This window comes from Cervus elaphus, chromosome 14 (assembly GCF_910594005.1).
Source record: "Cervus elaphus chromosome 14, mCerEla1.1, whole genome shotgun sequence".
In the NCBI taxonomy this organism is placed as follows: Eukaryota; Metazoa; Chordata; class Mammalia; order Artiodactyla; family Cervidae; genus Cervus; species Cervus elaphus.
In genome coordinates, this window is record NC_057828.1 from 80,109,735 (window position 1) to 80,130,329 (window position 20,595).

The following is a 20,595-nucleotide window of genomic DNA, read 5'->3' on the forward strand; positions in this document are numbered from 1 at the left end:
GATGTGTTTACAGTACAAAAGTATTGGTTATTGGGACTTCTCTGGTTGTCCACTGGCTAAGACTCTCACTCCCAATGCAGGGGGCCCAAGTTCGATCCCTGGTCAAGGAACTAGATCCCACATGCTGCAACTAAGACCTGGAGCAGCCAAATAATTAATTAAAAAAAATAAGAGTATTGATTATCATAATACCAAATAATCAGTATCTTAAGCACTTTATTGGAACACTACTCAGCAATAAAAAGGAATAACTGATAAATATAGCCCCTTGGATGAATCTCCACAGAAGATGCTGAGTAAAAAGTGTTAATCCCCCAAAGCTTTGTAGTATAGGATCATGAGAGAGTCAATCCATAGGTGGCTTGATGAGGAGTCCGGAGACCTCGAGGCGGAGGACGCAGTCTAGGGACTTGCAGAGGAGAAGGGACAACGCTGTTTTCTGCATTGCTCTGTCTTGGTCACATACGACGTTTTTTCTTAAACTCTTAGTTCTTATGACAGTCTTTAAGACTAGCTTTCTTTAAGCCTAGAGCTGATGATTACACAACAAAACAACTCATCTGCTCAAGGGTATGTTTTTGCTTAAGCTCTGTGCTAATGATTATATAACATATCTGAACTGAATGATTATATAACAACAATGTATCTTTCTCAAGGACATGTTTCTCCTTCTTAACAAGAACCTTCTAACTGCTCTTGTTATCTTAAGAGGTATGTTGTGGGAGTGGGTCTGGTTCAGTTCAGTTGATCAGTCATGTCTGATTCTTTGCTACCCCCTGGACTGCAGCAGGCCAGTCCTCCCTGTCCATCACCAACTCCCAGAGCTTACTCAAACTCATGCCCACTGAGTCGGTGATGCCATGCAACCATCTCATCCTCTGTCATCCCCTTCTCCTCCCACCTTCAGTCTTTCCCAGCATCAGGGTCTTTTCCAGTGAGTCGGTTCTTCGCATCAGGTGGTGAAAGTATTGGAGCTTCAGCTTCTGCATCAGTCCTTCCAGTGAACATTCAGGACTGATTTCTTTTAGGATTGACTGGTTTGTTCTTGCTGTCCAAGGGACCCTCAAGAGTCTTCTCCAACACCAAAGTTCAAAAGCATCAATTCTTTGGTGCTCTGCTTTGTTAATGGTCCAACTCTTACTTCCATACATGACTACTAGAAAAACCATAGCCTTGACTAGATGGACCTTTGTTGGCAAAGTAATGTCTCTGCTTTTTAATATGCTGTCTAGGTTGGTCATAGCTTTTCTTCCAAGAAGGAAGCATCTTTTAATTTCATGGCTGCAGTCACCATCTGCAGTGATTTTGGAGCCCAAGGAAATAAAGTCTCTCACTGTTTCCACTGTTTCCCCATCTATCTGCCATGAAGTGTTGGGACCAGATGCCATGATCTTAGTTTTCTGAATGTTGAGTTTTAAGCCAACTTTTTCACTCCCTTCTTTCACTTTCATCAAAAGGCTCTTTACTTTCTCTTTGCTTTCTGCCATAAGGGTGGTGCCATCTGCATATCTGAGGTTATTGATATTTCTCCCGGCAATCTGGATTCTAGCTTGGGCTTCATCCAGCCTGGCATTTCACATGATATACTCTGCATATAAGATAAATAAGCAGGGAGACAGTATACAGCCTTGATGTACTGCTTTCCCAGTTTGGAACCAGTCTGTTGTTCCATGTCCAGTTCTAACTGTTGCTTCCTGACTTGCATACAGATTTCTCAGGAGGCAGATCAGGTGGTCTGGTATTCCTATCTCTTGAAGAATTGTCCACAGTTTGTTGTGATCCACACAAAGGCTTTGGCATAGTCAATAAAGCAGAAGTAGATGTTTCTGGTATTGTCTTGCTTTTTCTGTGATCCAGTGGATGTTGGCAATTTGATCTCTCGTTCCTCTGCCTTTTCTAAATCCAGCTTGAACATCTGGAACTTCACGGTTCATGTGCTATTGAAGCCTGGCTTGGAGAAGAATTTTGAGCATTACTTTACTAGCGTGTGAGATGAGTGTGGGTCTGATAAGACCTTTCTATATATATTGTTAGTTCTAATCTCGTTAATTGAAGATGTATGTTGTGGGAGTGGGCCTGGTAAAAGTATATACGGCCTTGATAAGACTAGCAAGGGGGGCACTCTCTGTCCCCCTTCTGATGTCTATATCGAAGCTTTCTTTGTCCTTGTTCGCTGTAATAAAATTTTCTGCTCACAAAAGCTCTGAGTGATGAAGCCTGGTCCCTAGTCCCGGAGATAAATTTTCTTCTTCGGAGATCACGAATCCAACATCATTCACCGTAAGCTATCAATGATATCTGTGTAACATTCTTGAAAGCACAAAATTAAAAAAATGGAGAACAGATCAGGGTCTAAAGAGATGGAGGGGCTGGAGGGAAGTAGACTGGCTGTAAGAGGCTCTTGTGACGATTTGACTGTATCATTGTCTGTCTCTTGGTTTGACTTTACGGTTGGGAGAGGGCTTCGTGGTGTCTCTGTTACTCCTTACAATTGCATGCGAACTTGTAATTATTACTTAATAAAAAGCTTAATTAAAAAAAAACTTGTGAGGAATGGGTATTTAAGGTTGAAAGGAGCAGAGAAGCTCTGTGAGGCAGCCTCGTGGCGGTGGAGCCCTGCGTCTGCAGGGCAGGACAGGCTCGGCCGGCAGCACGTCACTGTCTGACTTGGGACTGCTTCTGAGACTCTGGCTCCAGTCTCTCAGCTGTGTCAGGAAGGACCCTGCCCTCTGCCCTGCACATGGCGAGGACTCTTTAGATTCAGCCGGGGAGCATCTCATGCAGCACTTGACCTGTGATAAGGGGTCGGTAAACTTTAGCAAGTGTGATCCATTTCTGTTGTCCTGTTTTCTCTTCCTGAGTCTTTCCTAAACTGAATAATAGTGTATGAATTAATTCAAAATAGTATATTTAAGTATATATTGTTCTAAAAGTGTTTACTGAATATGTAGTAAAGCAGAATAATGACTACAAAAGTAAAATTTATTGTCACTTCAGATCCTAACATTTCTGCGGCATGACTTGCTCCTGGAAGGGGTGCTGCAGAGGCCTGCTTCCTCTGGACGGTGTTCTAACTGGAGAGCACTTGTGTCCTTGCGCATCCGTGTACCAGCAGATCGCTACAGGGGCTTCTGTGTTTGCTCTGAGACCTCAGCTGAAGGCATGTCATTCTTTAAGATTTTGATATTGATTTTTTGGGGCTTCCCTGGTAGCTGCGCTGGTAAAGAATCTGCCTGCAATGCAGGAGACCCTGGTTCAGTTCCTGGGTCGGGAAGATCCGCTGGAGAAGGGATAGGCTACCCACTCCAGTATTCTTGGGCTCCCCTGGTGGCTCAGCTGGTAAAGAATCCTCCTACAATGCAGGAGAGCTGGGTTCGGTCCCTGGGTTGGGAAGATCCCCTGGAGAAGGGAACAGCTACCCACTACAGTATTCTGGCCTGGAGAATTCCATGGACTGTACAGGTCGCAGAGTCAGACACAACAGAGTGACTTTCACTTTCACGTGATTTTATTTTTTTCTTTTTGGCTTATCAAAACCTCCTCAGTTTCTATATCCAATTGTAGCAAAAGGACTGGTAAGTATTGCTTGATGAGAACTCCATGAAGGCCGTACACTCTCCCCTATTCCTATCTGATGACTTGCTTAATGGACAAACAGATATTTGGAATGCTTTCTTTATGAGGTATGGTTTGAGAAGAAAGCCACCAACAATTACTTAGGTGTTAAAAAGGTAAATGGGAACAGCTTATTCTGTGTGTGTATCAGCAGTTCCTGTTTAGGCTGAGTATCACATAAAGTTTACTCTGCACACAGTATTTTGTGAGATAAAAATATCAATATAAGATCTGTATGTTCATCTTTAGACCTCAGTTGACTTAAGTGTAGTCTATACAAGGCTGCATGTGTAAGCGTACTTCCTCAGGTCTGTGGAAAATGAATATGGTTTTGTTTGCTTCTAAATTGCCTTTTCTTCAACTTTTCATTCTTCTGGACTTAAAGAATAATTGACATTCAGATTTTCCCATATTTGCTTCTCTCCTCCCTCTTCCTTTCTTATCTCTATCTGCACACACACACACACACACACACACACACTCCTTTCAGTATCTTATGAAAACAAGGAAAAAAAAAAAAAAAGAAAAGAAGGACATTTTTCTGTATAACCAAAATACCATGGTTACACTGAGAATTTAAATGTTGCTACACTATTATTTAATACATAATCCGTAGTCTTATTTCTCCAATTATTGTGCCCAAAATGTTCTTTATAGCTTTACTTTAACCCTTTTCGGATCAGAAGCCAATCAGAGATCATCTACTTCTGTTGTTGTCCTGCCTTTTTTGCTCTTCCACGTCTGGAACAGTTACCCCCCCCCCCCCCCCATTTTATTATTAAATCATGACATTAACATTTTTGAGGAATGTTTCCTCCTGATGAGGTTCAGATTGCAATCTTTAGACACAAATGCCATGACATGAGTAGGTGGTGTGTGTTATATACATGAATGCTATGACATGAGTAGGCGTGTGTGTTACATACGTGAATAGGTGGTGTGTGTTATATACGTGAACGCTATGACATGAGTAGGCGTGTGCGTTACATACGTGAATAGGTGGTGTGTGTTATATACGTGAACGCTATGACATGAGTAGGCGTGTGTGTTACATACGTGAATAGGTGGTGTGTGTTATATACGTGAACGCTATGACATGAGTAGGCGTGTGTGTTACATACGTGAATAGGTGGTGTGTTATATACGTGAACGCTATGACATGAGTAGGCGTGTGCGTTACATACGTGAATATGTGGTGTGTGTTATATATGTGAATGCTATGACATGAGTAGGCGTGTGCGTTACATACGTGAATAGGTGGTGTGTGTTATATACGTGAACGCTATGACATGAGTAGGCATGTGTGTTACATACGTGAATAGGTGGTGTGTGTGTTATACGCGAATGCTATGACATGAGTAGGCGTGTGTGTTACATACGTGAATAGGTGGTGTGTGTTATATACATGAACGCTATGACATGAGTAGGCATATGTGTTACATACGTGAATAGGTGGTGTGTGTTATATACGTGAATGCTATGAAATGAGTAGGCGTGTGTGTTACATACGTGAATAGGTGGTGTGTGTTATATACGTGAACGCTATGACATGAGTAGGCGTGTGTGTTACATACGTGAATAGGTGGTGTGTGTTATATACGTGAACGCTATGAAATGAGTAGGCGTGTGTGTTACATACGTGAATAGGTGGTGTGTGTTATATACGTGAACGCTATGACATGAGTAGGCGTGTGTGTTACATACGTGAATAGGTGGTGTGTGTTATATACGTGAATGCTATGACATGAGTAGGTGGTGTGTGTTACATGACATGAATGCCATGACCTGAATAGGTGGTGTGTTACAGGACATGAATTCCAAGACATGGGTAGGTAGTGTGTGTTACACACCAGGGTGGTGTTGAATCAGTCTCATCGTGTCCCGTTACTGGAGACTCTCAGGGTGACCACATTTCCTTTGAAGCACAGAGGTGTCATGTGGGCTGATGTTTTGACATTTATTGGCATGTTATGCTCCCCAGTGATGCTCCCTCTTGTGGTTCTAGCATCTCTGGGATGGGCTCTGCCTGAATCAGTGACTGCATTGGTGGTTGTGATATTGTGATTTAAGAATTCTCTCATTCCTTGTCCATTTCTACCTAGCATTGCTCTGTGAAGACAAGCTTTCCCATCCTCCTTTCCCCCTTAGTGACTGTCACTGTGGACTCATAGATTCTTTTTTTTTTTTTTTTGAGTGTGTTGTAATTCATTCTCGTCATTCATCTTTTTTATACTCATGTAGGCTTGTGTTTGCCCAGTGGGTGCCCCTTTAGGTTGGCTCCTATATCCTTTTGACAGTTTTTAAATCCTTTTTTCTTTCTGACACAACTAGATATTCCAAGCTTCGTTTGTGCTTTTCTTGTCTCTGACTTGGAATCAGCTGTTTTCTAAAGAGACTTGGGTTTATTTTAATGAGATGTTGTTTAGAAACCAGGATCTGGGTACAGGCGCATTTATCGTGTTCTTGCTTCTAGGCCCTTTCTTCAAGATCCCAGGGGGGCTGCTGCACCCCGATCATGTAGGAACACACAGGCCGTCCCCCGCCACACCACCCTGAATGCACCTGATCTCGTCTGAACACACTGCAGTAGAGACAGGGCTTCCCAGGTGGCTCCATGGTGAGGATTCCGCCTGCCAAGCCATGGGTTTGATCCCTGGGTCGGGAAGATCCCCTGGCATAGGAAATGGCAACCTACTCTTGTCTGGAGAATCCAGTGGACAGAGGATCTTGGAGGGCTACAGTCCATGGGGTCACACAGCGTCGGACATGACTGAGGAACTGAGTGCTGGAAGAACATACATGTATCGCAGGAGTCCGCAGTCACCCAGAACTGACACCCGGCCTCAGTCTTGCGACGAGCGCCTTGCCCAGGCCCCGTCCGAGGGCAGCGCCGGCAGCACACAGCTCTCGGCGTGGCCGTGGCGCCGCCCCCAGTGCCCCCTCCACCGGCCCGCGTCCCGGCGCCTTTGCGTCCCCTCGGCTGCCCGCCTCCTGATGGGAATGGTGGCTGCCTCGGTCACCCCGCTTGTACACAAGGACACCGAGGGCCCTGTCCGGGATGACGTCACGGGTGTGGAGTCGGGGTTGAACACCAGCGCTCTTCCTGCTGTTACTGGCGCTACGGGACCGGAGGAGGTGCAGGCCCGGGAAGGGGGTGGGCTCTCGGAAGCCCCCGCTAGCCCTGGCTTTGGGGTGATGGCACGGTCAGTTTGCTGTGATAAAGGGCTGTGGAGGCGAGATTCCTGCTAGGAGGCTGGCCTGGGCCCTATGAGGTTCGGGGCCAGGAGGTGCGTGATTTTTGATGGTTGGCCACACTGAGAACCGCCGCTGTAACCACTTCCTTTGTTTACTGTGTTTATTTGCTACTGGCTGCCCTTCCTGTCTGTGTCCGCCTGACAGAGCCTTAGTTAGCGTAACTTGCCCTTTGAGGTTGTTTATTTTGAATAATGTGTTTTTTTAAGAATTTTTTTTTTTTTGAGGTGGACCATTTTTAAAGTCTTAATTGAATTTGTTACAGTACTGCTTCTGTTTTCCCACATGAAGCATAGGGGATCTTCGCTCCTCAACCAGGGATCAAACTCTACCCCTGCACTAGACGAAGGAGTCGTGAACCACTGGGCTGCCAGGGAAGAAGGCCTGCTTGAGGTTAAGTGTGGTCCAGAGGAAGTGCTGGAGCCGCTCTGGAGACACCACCGTGTCTCTCGTTGGTCTGGGACTTGAGTTTTGGAAGACAGCTGGGCTGGGCTATGTCTTGCATACATCCCTTTGCAGTAAAGCTTCATCTCAGTTTGGTTCAACATTATCTTGGGAGCAGTTCTCCCCTGGGTGATGATGCGAGTCACCACATGGAAGTGACTGAGTGGGGGCAGGGGATCAGCGCCCTTAGACGTGGACTGAAGAGAGCCCCGCCTGCTCTGCGGTGTGGCATGAGGTACTTGTCCAGTTGAGGCAGAATTAAATGGCCGCTGAGCGGGTATCACTGTGCTGAGTTACCTGCTGGTGACCCTACTGTTTGCCTTTCTCTCTTTCTTCACATGTCTGACCCGGTAGGTCTGGGTGAAATAGCAGTGTCAGTTCAGTGTGGTCACAAGCAAATGTCATGTGAAGGGTTTGGCTCTCTTGGATGGCGCCTCCCTCGCTAGGGCCCCAGGTGTAGCCCGTGTTCCCCGCAGTGTAGCAGAGTGACCGCCCCATCCATGCCTCGTACAGGTTGGAGGTTGGGTGCAGCATTGCCGTGCCTGGGACAGCCCCAATCCTGCTGCAGTTAGAGCTCAGCCCTTTGCCACTCGGCAGTCCTCTGTCTCCGTCCGGGGCCCGCTCAGCGGTCCTCTGCCTTGGTCCGGGGCCCGCTCGGTGGTCCTCTGCGTCTGTCTGGGGGCTGCTCAGTGGTGCTCTGCCTTTGTTTGAAGGCCAGTGCTTTTTGCCCCTAGGACTAGCCTACGTTTGATAGGCCAGTTGTTTTTTGTTTCATTTTAAACTTGTGAGATCTTAGTTCCCTGACCAGGAATTGAACCCAGGGCCGTGGAGGTGAAAGTGCCGAGCCCTGACTGTTGGCTGCTTGCGGATTCCCACAACAGGCTGAGCGTTTGGTGTGCTAAGATCTTGTCATACAGGAGGACAGACATTATGATTGGAAATAAATTTTCTCTGGAACATTTTTACTCTCATACCAACTATAGCAACCTCTCATTCTAGCTATTAAAATAATTAAGGTTATCTAAGAAAGATCATAAATGATAATCTTTTCAAGTAAACTGTATACCTTTTATACAATTAGCTAGTGCCTTAAGAAAGTGAACATAAATATCTGTGGGAGGAAACTAGAATTAATTTAGCATATTTATTTTTATCATCAGTTCATACATAAATATTTTGTACTTAAATTTATATAGAAAGCAAACTTATGGTAACAAATGTTTAATTCACTTTTTAACAATGTCTAAAATACGAGGCTGTCTAAAAAAATCAGTTTTGCTTCACCTTGAAGTCCTTTGAAGGACACTTTGCAAACACGTGGATATGGCTGACTGCCTGCCTCAGAGCTGAGGTGGTTGATGAGGTGTTCACACTGGCAAGGAGGCAGGGAAGCGTCAGAAGTTCACTTGATCGGGGGGAGCAGCTGAGACGTAGCTGACAGTGCGCAGTTCGTGCGTTCCGCGTGCGCCGTCCCCTGGCTGGGGCGGCCCCTCAGGGCACCGGGGCATCAGCAGTTAGTGTGACTGGGGGGAGCAGCTGAGAGGTGTCTGACAGAGTGTGCAGTTCATGCGTTCCAGGGGTCCTGTGCACTGGCTTGTGTATTCAGAGTGGCGTGAGCTTGACCACAGTCCCTGTGAGAACAGTTTCATCAGAAGGAAGCACTCTCCCCACCCCCAGCACCGAGCAACCCCTGACCTGCTCTGTGTCTCTCTACAGTGGTCCGTTCTGGACATTTTATATAAATGGAGTAATAGAGTCTGTGTGTGTGCGCGCTCAGCATTGTTTACCAGGTTCCCATGTTTGTCGGTCTTTACCAAGTTACATTCCATTCAGAATACCGTGGATGCATCATTTTTGCTCACCCAGTCATCCGCTGGTGCTGCTTGGCTACTCCAGTAATCCCGCCGCGGGTGTTTGTGTAGAGCTTTTGTGTGAACGCGTCTTGGCTCCCTCCGCCATCCAGCTCAGGGCGGGGGCGCTGTGCCCGCGAGCACCCTGTGTTGCACTCTCCCAGGCTCCGCCACGCTCACAGCGGCTGCGTGTGTGACGTCCCCCGCAGCGGAGCACGAGGGCTCCTGCCTCCCCACGTCCTCGCTGGTGGCTGTTATTATCTGACTTCTTAATTACAGTCTTCCTGGTGGGAAGCGGTGTCTCAGTAGGGCTTTAAGTGCTGTTTTCCTTGTGTCTCTGTGTAAGTTAAGGATAAATGAAAATTATGGTAAACTTGTTTATATAAATAAACGATGTGTAAAATTTCATTTTCTGAACCAGAATTAACTTTGGCACACTGGTTGATGTGTGTGTGCTGCTGTGAACCATCTTAGCAGCATCATTCCAGGTCTCAGCATTCCTCTTGGTCTGTTAACTTTGTCCCCCTCCCCCTCGTCCCTGCAGGGGGCGTGGGCCCAGGGCACTGGCCACTGTGCCACAGGGCTGGAGTTCAGTTCAGGAAATATTCTCTTGGTCCTGGATCTGCACCTGATAAAAGAATATCAAGAGCCATGAAGTAGTAGAACTTGGGCCTCATTCATCAGTGAGGCTCGTTAGCAGCCGTCTGGCCAGCAGCACTGCAGTGCTCTTTATTTAGCGGCCTTAACCTTCATTTCTGATACGTGCAGGTGACTGATTCTTGTCCAGACTCCACTGGTCGGAGGTAACGTGACCCTGTAACCCAGCTCTGGAAGCTGCCAGCGGCTCCGTGAGCTCCGGGCCTCGTCCTCGCCTTTCACTGAGATGCAGGAAGTACCCAGCCTTTCCGCCGCTGCTCCCGGGCAGGCTCTGTGCTGCCTCTTGGTGGCCGCCTCCTCCGGCAGCGCCCGGAGGTGCGCAGGCTGCGGGCGGGCGCCCCCTGGCGCTCTCACTGCGCGCCGGCCGCTCCCTGCTCTGGCCTGTGACCGCGCGTCTCACTGCGCCGCTGGAAACGCTGTCTGGAGTGCCGCTCTCAGTGCTGGCTGCTGCTGCTGAGTCACGCTGTGCGACCGCATAGACGGCAGCCCACCAGGCTCTGCCGTCCCTGGGATTCTCCAGGCCAAATAGGCTGCTGTTACTATTTGGCTTAATTCTTGGGGTAAAATATTGAACGTGTGTATTTAATTTAGAGACATAAATCAGTCCAGATGGATTGATTGTAGCCTACCATTTATTTTTCACTGTTGATCTTTTCTAGATTCATTATGTATACAGTTTCTGTTATACATAATTTTTAAATTACTTCTCCACATTATAAAGTTAAGGGGTAAAAAAATAATACTAAAATTTGAAGATTCTTAGTTTAAAAGTAGGTGAACATCTTATGGAAATATCTGTAAACACAGTAGTGGAATAATTTTTAAATTTGTTCTTGAATTTAGGAGTATTTTGAAGTAATCAATGAGATGAAGTTTGTTCTGAAAATATATTACTGATTATATGTAATGTTCTGCATATTATTATAGGGTCATGTCTAAGCAAGTTTTACTTTTATTCTTTTCCTTTCTCTTCCCGTCTTATGTATATTATAGGTGTATTCAGCATGTGTATGTACACACACGTATGTCTCCCCATGTGCATGTTTGTCTTGTGAACATTATTACAGGTGTTGCTTTTTCCACTCCGTATTGTGTTGAGCACATTTTCTCCTGTTGTTAAATAGCTTAGGAGAGCATGAATTCTTCATTGTGGCTGTACCATTGCTTCCTTTCTTCTTGCATATAATTGAGTAATGGTCAGTTTCATTCATGCAGGTCTTTTTTTCTCTCTTAAATCTTATCTGTGGAATAAATTGCCAAGAGAAAGAGTCTTAGTGAAGAGGATGTGAATGGTTTTACAGCTCTTGAGATGTTTTTCCACAGTTTGTTCAGTAGAGTTATGCTTTGGAATGCTATTAAGCCCTTGTGCTGGGAGCAGAGCTGAGAAAGACAGAGTCCCACCCCCTAGGGCTCAGGTGAGCAGAGAGGGCGCGTAAACCCTTGCGTGAAGGGCACACAGGGTGAACACTGAGTCCCCCCAAGTCTGAGGGAAGACCCAGGGTCCCCGGACAGTAGCAGCCTGACAGGGAGGCGGAGTGTGTGAAAATACGACTTGAAGTTCATAGGCTTGCTTTTCTTTCTTGAGTATGATGTCTGTTTATCATTTCCAGAACATCTTTCTTGCCTCACTAGCTGATTTAATTTCTGCCAACTGTATGACACAGTAGAAGGAGCGCACGGATTGGGACAGACCATTTAATTTTCAGAGCTTCCGCTTCCTCACGTTAAGAGCATGAGTGATGCTTCCTTCCGAGCTTTAAGGGTTAGAAAAGGTGTATGTTATCTCCAGTCTTAATTCAGAACAGATTTGAAATGGAAGAGCTGGTGTGTTAGTGAGGCACTCAGCGCAGCATCTGAGTCAGCGCTGGTCTTCTGCTGGCCGTCGTCACGCCGCTTCGGACGGGCCGCCTCCCGTCAGCACTGCTGAGTCTTCAGCGCCCCGGCCCCCACTCGAGTCAAGCCCACGTCCTGACCTCCAGAGGCGAGCGCACGCCTCCCTCTGTACAGTGAGCAGGAGGTTAGCTCCGTTCCTTCCTTCAGCCCCTGTTTGTTGCCAGGCGCTGTGTCAGATACAGGGGATGCGAAGGTAGCTCCGAAGATGCCCTTGCCCTTGGGGTCACCCTCTCTCACCAGGGAGCCAGTGCCCATCCTGTGGCCAGCCAGTCTGCGCGGTGCCCGCTAGCCTCGTCCGAGGAGCTGTGTGAAGATGCCGTGGCCCGTGGCCACGTCAGGATTCTCAGGATTCGGTGCACCTGTCACTGAATCTCTTGCACTCGTCATTTCATGGTGCCGTGTGTCCAGGCTTAAACTCACATGGTGCGCTGTGTCGGTGACATCTCAGTGAAACCGAGAGAAAAGGAGGGTTTCGTGCTGGTGCAAGCAGCACTCTGCAGGGTGCTGTCCTCGCTCTGCAGGGAGAACGAGCTGGAAAGGGAGTCAGAGAGGGTGACACTCAGACCCGGAGCAGGGCTCGCCTGCAGTGAGGAGGCTGGGGCGGGGAGCCGGGCGACAGGCCTGGGGACAGCGGAGCTCTGCCGCGGCTGCTCTGAAGGGAGTGTAGACGGGGGAGGGAAATGTAGGTTGTGAAGCTGGATTGCTGGGTGGAGCCAGCTAATAAAGAGCGCTCCCCTTTTTAAGGAGCTTAGACTTTACTGTGTAGAAGATGAAGTTGACTTTATGGGAGCATGAGATGATGGCATCTCTGATTTGGAAACATAACTAGTCCCCAGTTTATAACATCTTCAGAAGTCATTCCACGTGGATTTAAGGTAATAAAAAAAAAGTATAGTTTTCTTATATTCTTGGGGGGTGTGGAGCCTTTTGTAAACTTGGGAGAAATTGCAGTCGTAGAGGAGAACATTAAGATTGGCAGGTTTTACCAAGTAAATATTCAATATTTAGACCTTCTCTGCAATATAATATTCAATTCAGTCAGTTCAGTCGCTCAGTCGTGTCCGATTCCTTGCAACTCCGTGGACAGCAGCACGCCAGGCCTCCCCGTCCACCACCACCTCCCGGAGCTCACTCAAACTCATGTCCATTGAGTCGGTGATGCCATCCAACCATCTCATCCTCTCTCGTCCCCTTCTCCTCCTGCCTTCAGTCTTTCCCAGCATCAGGGTCTTTTCCAGTGAGTCAGTTCTTTGCATCAGATGGCCAAAGTATTGGAACTTCAGCTTCAGCATCAGTCTTCCCAATGAATATTCAGGATTGATTTCCTTTAGGATTGACTGGTTTGATTTCCTTGCTGTCCAGGAGACTCTCAAGAGTCTTCTCCAACACCATAATTCAAAAGCATCAATTCTTTGGTGCTCTGCTTTCTTTATGGTCCAACTCTCACATCCATACATGACTACTACATAAACTACAGCTTAGACTAGACCTTTGTCAGCAAAGTCATGTCTCTGCTTTTTAATATGCTGTCTAGGTTGGTCATAGCTTTTCTTCTAAGGAGTACTTGTCTTTTAATTTCATGGCTGCAGTCACCATCTGCAGTGGTTTTGGAGCCCAAAAAAATAAAGTCCGTCACTGTTTCCATGTTTCCCCATCTGTTTGCCATGAAGTGATGGGACCAGATGCCATGATCTTAGTTTTTGAATGTTGAGTTTTAAGCCAACTATTTCATTCTCCTCTTTCACTTTCTTCAAGAGACCCTTTAGTTCTTTTTCACTTTCTGCCATAAGGGTGGTGTCATCTGAATATCTGAGGTTATTGATATTTCTCCCGGCAATCTTGATTCCAGCTTATGCTTCATCCAGTCCAGCGTTTCTCATGATGTACTCTGCATATAAGTTAAATAAGCAGAGTGATAATATTCATCCTTGACATACTCTTCCCAGTTTGAAACCAGCCTGTTGTTCCATGTCTGGTTATAACTGTTGCTTCTGAGTGTGCATACAGATTTCTCAGGAGGTAGATAAGGTGGTGTGGTATTCCCATCTCTTGAAGAATTTTCCAGTTTGTTGTGATCCACATAGTCAAAGGCTTTAGTGTAGTCAGTGAAGCAAAAGTAGATGTGTTTCTGGAATTCTCTTGCTTTTTCTGTGATGCAACAGATGTTGGCAATTTTATCTCTGGTTCTTAATATAATATTACATTCCAAATAAAGTAGAAAGTCCAAAGATAAGCTGGAAAAAGGTATTTGATGATTAAATGACACCTAATAAATAATGAGCTCTTACAGATCAAGAAATACAGAAGGAAAGGTGACCATCTCACAGAGAAATGTAAGCCAGAGGTATGAGCCGGCAGTTTTCTGAGGGAAAAATACAAATATTTGCTAAACGTATGGAAAGATGCCCATCCTCATTAATCAGAGAAATGTGCTGTCTGAACAGGGGAAGGTTTTTAACCTCCAGACTGGATAACAGATGATTAAAAGTGCATTATGTCTGATGTTGACCAAAAATGTGGGGAAACAGGCACCCTTGGCAACACTCTGGCGGGGGGAAGATGAAAGCTGCCCCACCCTTCTAGCGAGCAGATTCGTGGTTGTTTCTCAGAGCTGCACGTGTGGTTGCCCTTGGGCCCAGCAGCCCACAGTGAAAGTCATCCCTGGAGAAATACAGGGTGGTGGTGTGTTTACGATGCCAAAGGGCAGGAGGCAGTCTGAGTGTCTACCTGGGGGGCGGGGAGTACAGTTTTTGGTGAGAATACGTTCCAAACCGTGGACGCTGCATGGGGAGTAGGAGGGGGACAGGGTGCTTTCGACTTTAGGAAGTTTGTAATGTTGGGAAATTTTAAGACCTTCCCCCCTGCCCCCGCCCCAATGTAACATTTCTGTATGAAACTACCCCTCTTGAAAAACAGCAGCAAAGGAAAGAGCAGCAGTCCTGTGGTGGATGCAGAGGATGGGGAGGAAGCTGCAGGCGGGAAAAGCAGGGGCTGCTTTGCCTTGTTCGGGGTGAGAAGTGGTGGCCTCTGAGCTGGAATGGAGGTGGGCAGACAAGGAGGCGAGACTCGAGGGCAGTTTAGGAGTGGAGTCTGTACACGGCTCCCTGCGGACGAGAGAGCGCTCGCTCAGAGGTGATACTGAAGTCTGCAGTCGTGTTGTTGAGTAAATGATCGTGACCTTCTCAAAACCAGGAAAAGCAGGACAAGGAGCCTCCTCTGAGTAGGAGGTGATGAGCGCCTTGAATGGAGATCCTCAGGGAGCATCTGAGTGATAAACTGGTTGGGTTACCTGAGCTCACCCCTGGCCTGTGTGTACCCTGTATGCTCTTATCAAGGCTTATTGTTCATAGCCTTTAGTTCCGCTCCCATTTGTTAGGCAATGTTAGTAACATTTAACAGTATAAAAGCAGCCGTCTCTCAGAGTGATTCTGACGGTGGTTCTCGGTCTGTCTCCAGAGCGCTCACCTGGCCATGATCGACACCCTCATGATGGCTTACACCGTGGAGATGGTCAGCGTGGAGAAGGTGGCCGCCTGTGCGCAGCAGTACTCGGCCTTCTTCCAGGCCACAGACCTGCCCTACGACATCGAGGACGCTGTCATGTACTGGATCAACAAGGTGGGTGCTCCCCTGGGTAGCAGCGGTCTTAGAACCATGGACACCGTGCCTCCCCACTCTGCACTGAAAGTCTGTGCCCCCCGCAGAGTTGAATGTTGACCTCATGACCCCCAATGTGCTGGTGTTCGGAGGTCCTGAAGGCTAGCCCTCACGTGGGAAGTAGGGTTGCTCTCTTCATGAGAGAGACCCCAGAGAGCCACCTTGCCCCTTCTGCGTGTGAGGAAGCGGGCTCGCCAGGCCCAGTCTGCTGGCACCTTGGACTTCCCAGCCTCCGGAATCCGAGAAATGCATTTCCATTGCTCACAGGCCACCTGCCTCTGGTATTCTTGTTGTAGCAGCTCAATCGGACTCAGACAGACTCCACTACTCTTTTGTTTTAAGTCAAAGTGCAAATTAAAGTCACGCAGTCTTACTTAACAGTTCCCGTTCCCTTTAGACTTAAAAAAAAAAAACCAAAAAAATGGTTAAAATGGTGGAAACAGATTTTATGTATTCTGCAAAATCTATCATTACATTTTATGGTTAACCTAGTTGATATCAGATTAGTACAAAATTCAGAGCACTCCCGAGTAGGGAATATACTCTGTGGGTGCTGCATAAATTTTTTTTGCATCCAGGAATGAAATAAGTTTTTCATATTGCGAATTAGATGATTTTTAGGTTTGCTTGAGTGACATGTGTAAGACCATAAATAAATAATGTAGTTAGAAAGGCTTGTGCCGGAAAGCTGAGCCTTAGAGAAAGAAGAAGAAACTGTCAGGTGGGAGACCCGAGTCAGGCTGCGGGCCTCACTGGCCTCTGGTTGGCTTCCGGGCCTCTGCTGGGCCTCAAGAGTTGCCTGGATGAGGCCGTGGTCCTGCCGGCTCCGGGAAGCTGGGACCCTGGCCTCTGCGTCGACCACACAGGGCTCGCGCTCTCAGTGGAAGCAAGCACATCGACCACGGTGGGTCTGAAGCAAATTTTCAGCCCTGCCCACACCGGGATCCCTGGGGACCGTCTCAGAGCCATCATCCCCCAAACCACGCATGGAGTAGGTTTCCTTCAAACCAGCAACCATGCTCAGAGATACCAACAAATCAGGTCCTAGCTTGTGAGTGGGGGATTCCGAGTCAGAGCCAGCTCATTTCTGCTTCTGCCGTCTCTCAGGGGGAGTGTTTTACACAGCTGAGTGAGTCGATGCTCTGAGATCTGGCATGCAGCAGCCTTACACACCAAAGCAAGTGTGTGTGCTGTTAATTCCTTGTAACGCCTCAGGTAGAGTTATGGGTGGAGAAGACTGTTAGTAACTGTTAACTAAGTTTATCATAGATTAAAATTCTTCAGTCCTTTTTTTTAAGCACAGAACTGAATTTCAAGCAACAGAATTTTTAAAAATTATTGATTTAGCTTACAATGGTTGATAGCAGCATTCATATTTTCTAGATTGCCATTATTAGTTAATTTGAGCATTTATTTATTGTTGTTGGAATGACTTTAACATCAGTAACTCAAAATCCAAAATTATCTAAACTATTCTCAAGAAATACTTGACAGATTGTTTCTTAGTCATCTTGAATTATAGGCTGTTTGAACAATCTGATAAGTTAGATCTTCTCCCTGAGAAGCTCCTATATACAAAAGTTTTTCATGTATTTTAACTGTGACCGGTGACCACACTAAACCCCACTCATGATCCAGGGACATGCCTAGGAAATCACAGGTTAAGAATTTAATCCAAACAAAGTGTTTTCTACTGATAATGAAAATGTGAATTTTAAGGAAAATAGTTTTCACTTATTAGTCCTAAAAGAGATTGTGAAAATTTTTACAGAAAAATAGTTGTATTGTTTCCTAAGCTAAAGGAGAAGAGGGCAGCAGAGGATGAGATGGTTGAATGGCATCATTAATTCAGTCGACATGAGTCTGAGCAAACTCCAGGAGATAGCGAAGGACAGGGAAGGCTGGTGTGCTGCAGTCCATGGGGTCGCAAAGGGTCAGGCATGACTGAGTGACTAAACTACAGCAAGCATCAAAACTGAAGTTATCAAGTCCCTTTTTTCCCAGCACTCTAGCTAGCTCCTGACATGTAGGTACTCAGCAAGTATTTGGTAAAGTAATGAATTAATTTTAGGATTTCAAACAAAACATCTGTAAATACTGTAAAATACTTTTTTCTTGTTGGGAAAATGAGGTTCTGTTCATTTGAGTGGGCCTGATATTTGACATCAGAGATCTGAACACAGGCATTTTAAGTAGGTGTTATTTTATTGTTATATTTGACTATAAATTAAAATTAATATTTTTATATTTTAAGGTAAATGAACATTTGAAGGATATAATGGAACAAGAACAGAAATTGAAAGACCATCACGCAGTGGAAACTCCAGGAGGTCAGAAGGTACATGCATGTTCCTAGGGGGGAAAAAAGTGCCTTTATGAGAGCCTGTGTTCACATGTGTATGCTGTTTGGGGAAATGTTCATAGTTGTGTTCATCAGATTATTTTTGGTGGTCTTAACTATACCCTAGGAAACCTTGCCATAAATGCCAGGTAAGTAGAAGTGCAGAATGAAGTTAAAAACTGGATGATGATGTTTAGGAAAGATTGTTAATGATTAGAGCTCAATTTCTGAGATTCTTTTGGCAAAAATAATGGTTCTGCCTTTGTTTGGTAGAGTTATGAAACAAGAAAACAATTTCCAATGTATCAACCGTATAGTGACTTGTAATAAGACCAGCCTCTAAAATTATTCCAGGAATTGTTAGTTGTACACATGGTTATTCTGTGAAGGAAGAAGAAACACTGACGTGGATTTATTCTTTAAAAATTCTTGAACAGGCTTTTACAGGTTTCTTCTCTGAAGACTTGTGTGTTTGTTGTATACTGCAACCTAAAGTGTATTTCCTGCAATATAGTATATCTTACACTTTCTAAAATGTGTTATAGGGAGAGCTCTTGAAACTTACTGTCCAGCATTTCAGTTGAGGTATAAGAAGTTCTATTATTCAGAGACTTTATTTCCCATTTGGGTTATTTTGAGTATCTTAATTATTATGCAGCACTTCTCTTCATCCTGGACAAAGGCTGCTGGCCACTGATGCTCTGTAAGAGGAGGGGAAGGGAGGGCTGCTTTGTGTGTAAGCAGCCTTGCTAGGGAGGTTCTGCCCAAGACCAGCAGCTTTGCCTGAATTTGGTGTTGGGATCACCTGACCCCCTCTCGCCCTCTTGCTCCCGAGGCTGACCTTTCCCCAGTGGAGGTGGGCCCCACCCGCTGCCTTCCCCAGCCCTTTACTGCTCCCCTCGCCCTCTCCTGCCCTCAGGCGTAGAAACCCTTGCCTTGGAGACGGATCTACTCCTGTCTGCTGTTTTGCCCCAGCTCTGATCAGAAATCAGGTTCAGCAGGATCCTGAGTCAAGGGGCTTCTGAGGAGACCTTGTTTGTTACATACAATGGCTCAGTTCTGTCGTGTTGCACACACATTATGAACTAAACAGGTTTTATATTTTACAGAGGATCCAGTAAACATTGTTTCTATGGGAAAAGTTGCTGTTTGTTCCAGTCAGCTATAGATGAAGTTGTTGTTCGGTCGCTAAGTCATGTCTCTTTGTGACCCCATGAACTGCAGCACGCTGAGCTTTCCTGTCCTTCACTAACCTTTAAGAAAGACAAGCTGTATGGAATCCATACACAACTGGATCACCACTCTGACTTCACGGCACTTGGTCCCATGGAATTGCACATACACATTTCACAGCCAGGATTTGTTGAGCGAGTGAATGAATAAATTAGTGCGATTCGCTTAAATATTTGGCTTAGTGCACATTTTTATTTAGCACGAACACAGCATTTGTGCCTTCATTTTATTTTCTTCCCTTTTGTTTTCTATGTTTAATTTTTTATTGCAATACAGTTGACTTACAACGTTGTGTTAAATTCCGCCGCACAGCAGTGACCCTGTCACGCTCATGGACATGCTGTCTCTGTTATTTCCCACTGTGGTTTATCCCAGGACCCTGAGTATCCAGTCCCCTGCGCTGTGCAGGAGGACCTTGTTCCCCCCCCATCCTGCACGTGGCCCCTCGTCCACCCCTCCACAACCCCATCCCCTTGGCAACTGCAGCTCAGGTCTCTGTCTGTGAGCCTGTGTCTGTTTCATAGACTGATTTGTGCCGTGTGCTGGGTGCAGTACCTTCATTTTCAAATGAGTTTTATCCTTGTTCTCATTAAGGTGTGTGGGGAGGTGTTCATGTCACAGCATCTCACTGCGCAGGACAGGGGTCCTGAGGGAACACGCGGCCACGCACGGAGAAGGTCGGCCAGTCTCGCTCTCTTACTGTCTGTGGGCGTGTCAGCTTTCGAACCGTATGGCTACAGATAGAATCACTGTATTGTTGATTTTCATTCTTGCAAAGCAAATTCCCCAACCTTTTCTCCTTTTAGGGAAGAGAGGTCGAGTGCTTTGCTCTCTCTCCTCGCTGTGCCGTTGGTAAGAGGCCGCCGTGCCCTTTGCCCCCTCAGCTGGTGCTCTCAGGGCAGAAGCCTGGGCTTTGTCACTTCCCTCCTGTGGATGGAGCCTGGGGTGCTGCATGGGGACTGTCTGATCTCTTGTCCTGTCTAGCGATTCTCTGCTCAGATGTTCAATAGGGTTCATTTTATGAAGCTTCTTTCTATATCTATCTTCTGGGTAAAATACACGCTCTGTTGAGGGATACTTGTACTGTATATTATTAGTGTTGGACCAAAATTAAAATTCCAAAGCCATTTCAGTAGATTATTAGACCATCATCTGACCATCTATTTCTGATTGTTGGACTGGGTGGTGCTTTAAGAGGGAGGCATTTTAAATAGTGTCCTAGGCAAATGTTTTGATTAAACAGGTTACTGATGTTATTTTCTTTATTTTCTTTCAAGTTTTTCTTTTGGCTTCTGCTACTCCTTTTGATTCTAAAGAGTGAATTTCAGATAAATAATTTCTTGGTATAAGTTGCATGAGCATCTTGTATTTTTATTTGCAAAATCTGGCAGCCCTACTTTAACAGTCTCTTAAGGGTTAAAGCCAGCAACGTGAAGTCCAGTGTTCTCTCTCTTAAGGAGCTTGTCCCAAGTGCTGCGGGAAGTGGGCCCCGGTCCTGGTCAGGAGATTCTGCCACCGCCCTTCCCAGGGCCCTTCCCTACCGTGGACCTTATCTCCTGTGGTCTGCAAAAACTAAAAGTTTGGATGAGTGGCTCCTAAATTCTGTAACTAAAGTGATGCTCAGTTTACATGTAGTAAACGTAAGGGACTCAA

At 46.1% G+C, this 20,595-nt stretch overlaps 1 protein-coding gene across 2 annotated transcripts in view; it reads left to right on the forward strand.

Annotated features, from left to right (window-relative positions):
- The window catches only part of CAMSAP2 (calmodulin regulated spectrin associated protein family member 2), a 99,403-nt gene that overhangs the window by 47,069 nt on the left and 31,739 nt on the right, over nucleotides 1-20,595 (forward strand). For both annotated transcript variants that reach the window (XM_043922768.1, XM_043922769.1), the window contains exons 3-4: nucleotides 15,168-15,329; nucleotides 17,623-17,706. In XM_043922768.1, coding sequence (XP_043778703.1) covers nucleotides 15,168-15,329; nucleotides 17,623-17,706 — 246 coding nt within the window. The remainder of the gene's footprint in view (nucleotides 1-15,167; nucleotides 15,330-17,622; nucleotides 17,707-20,595) is intronic.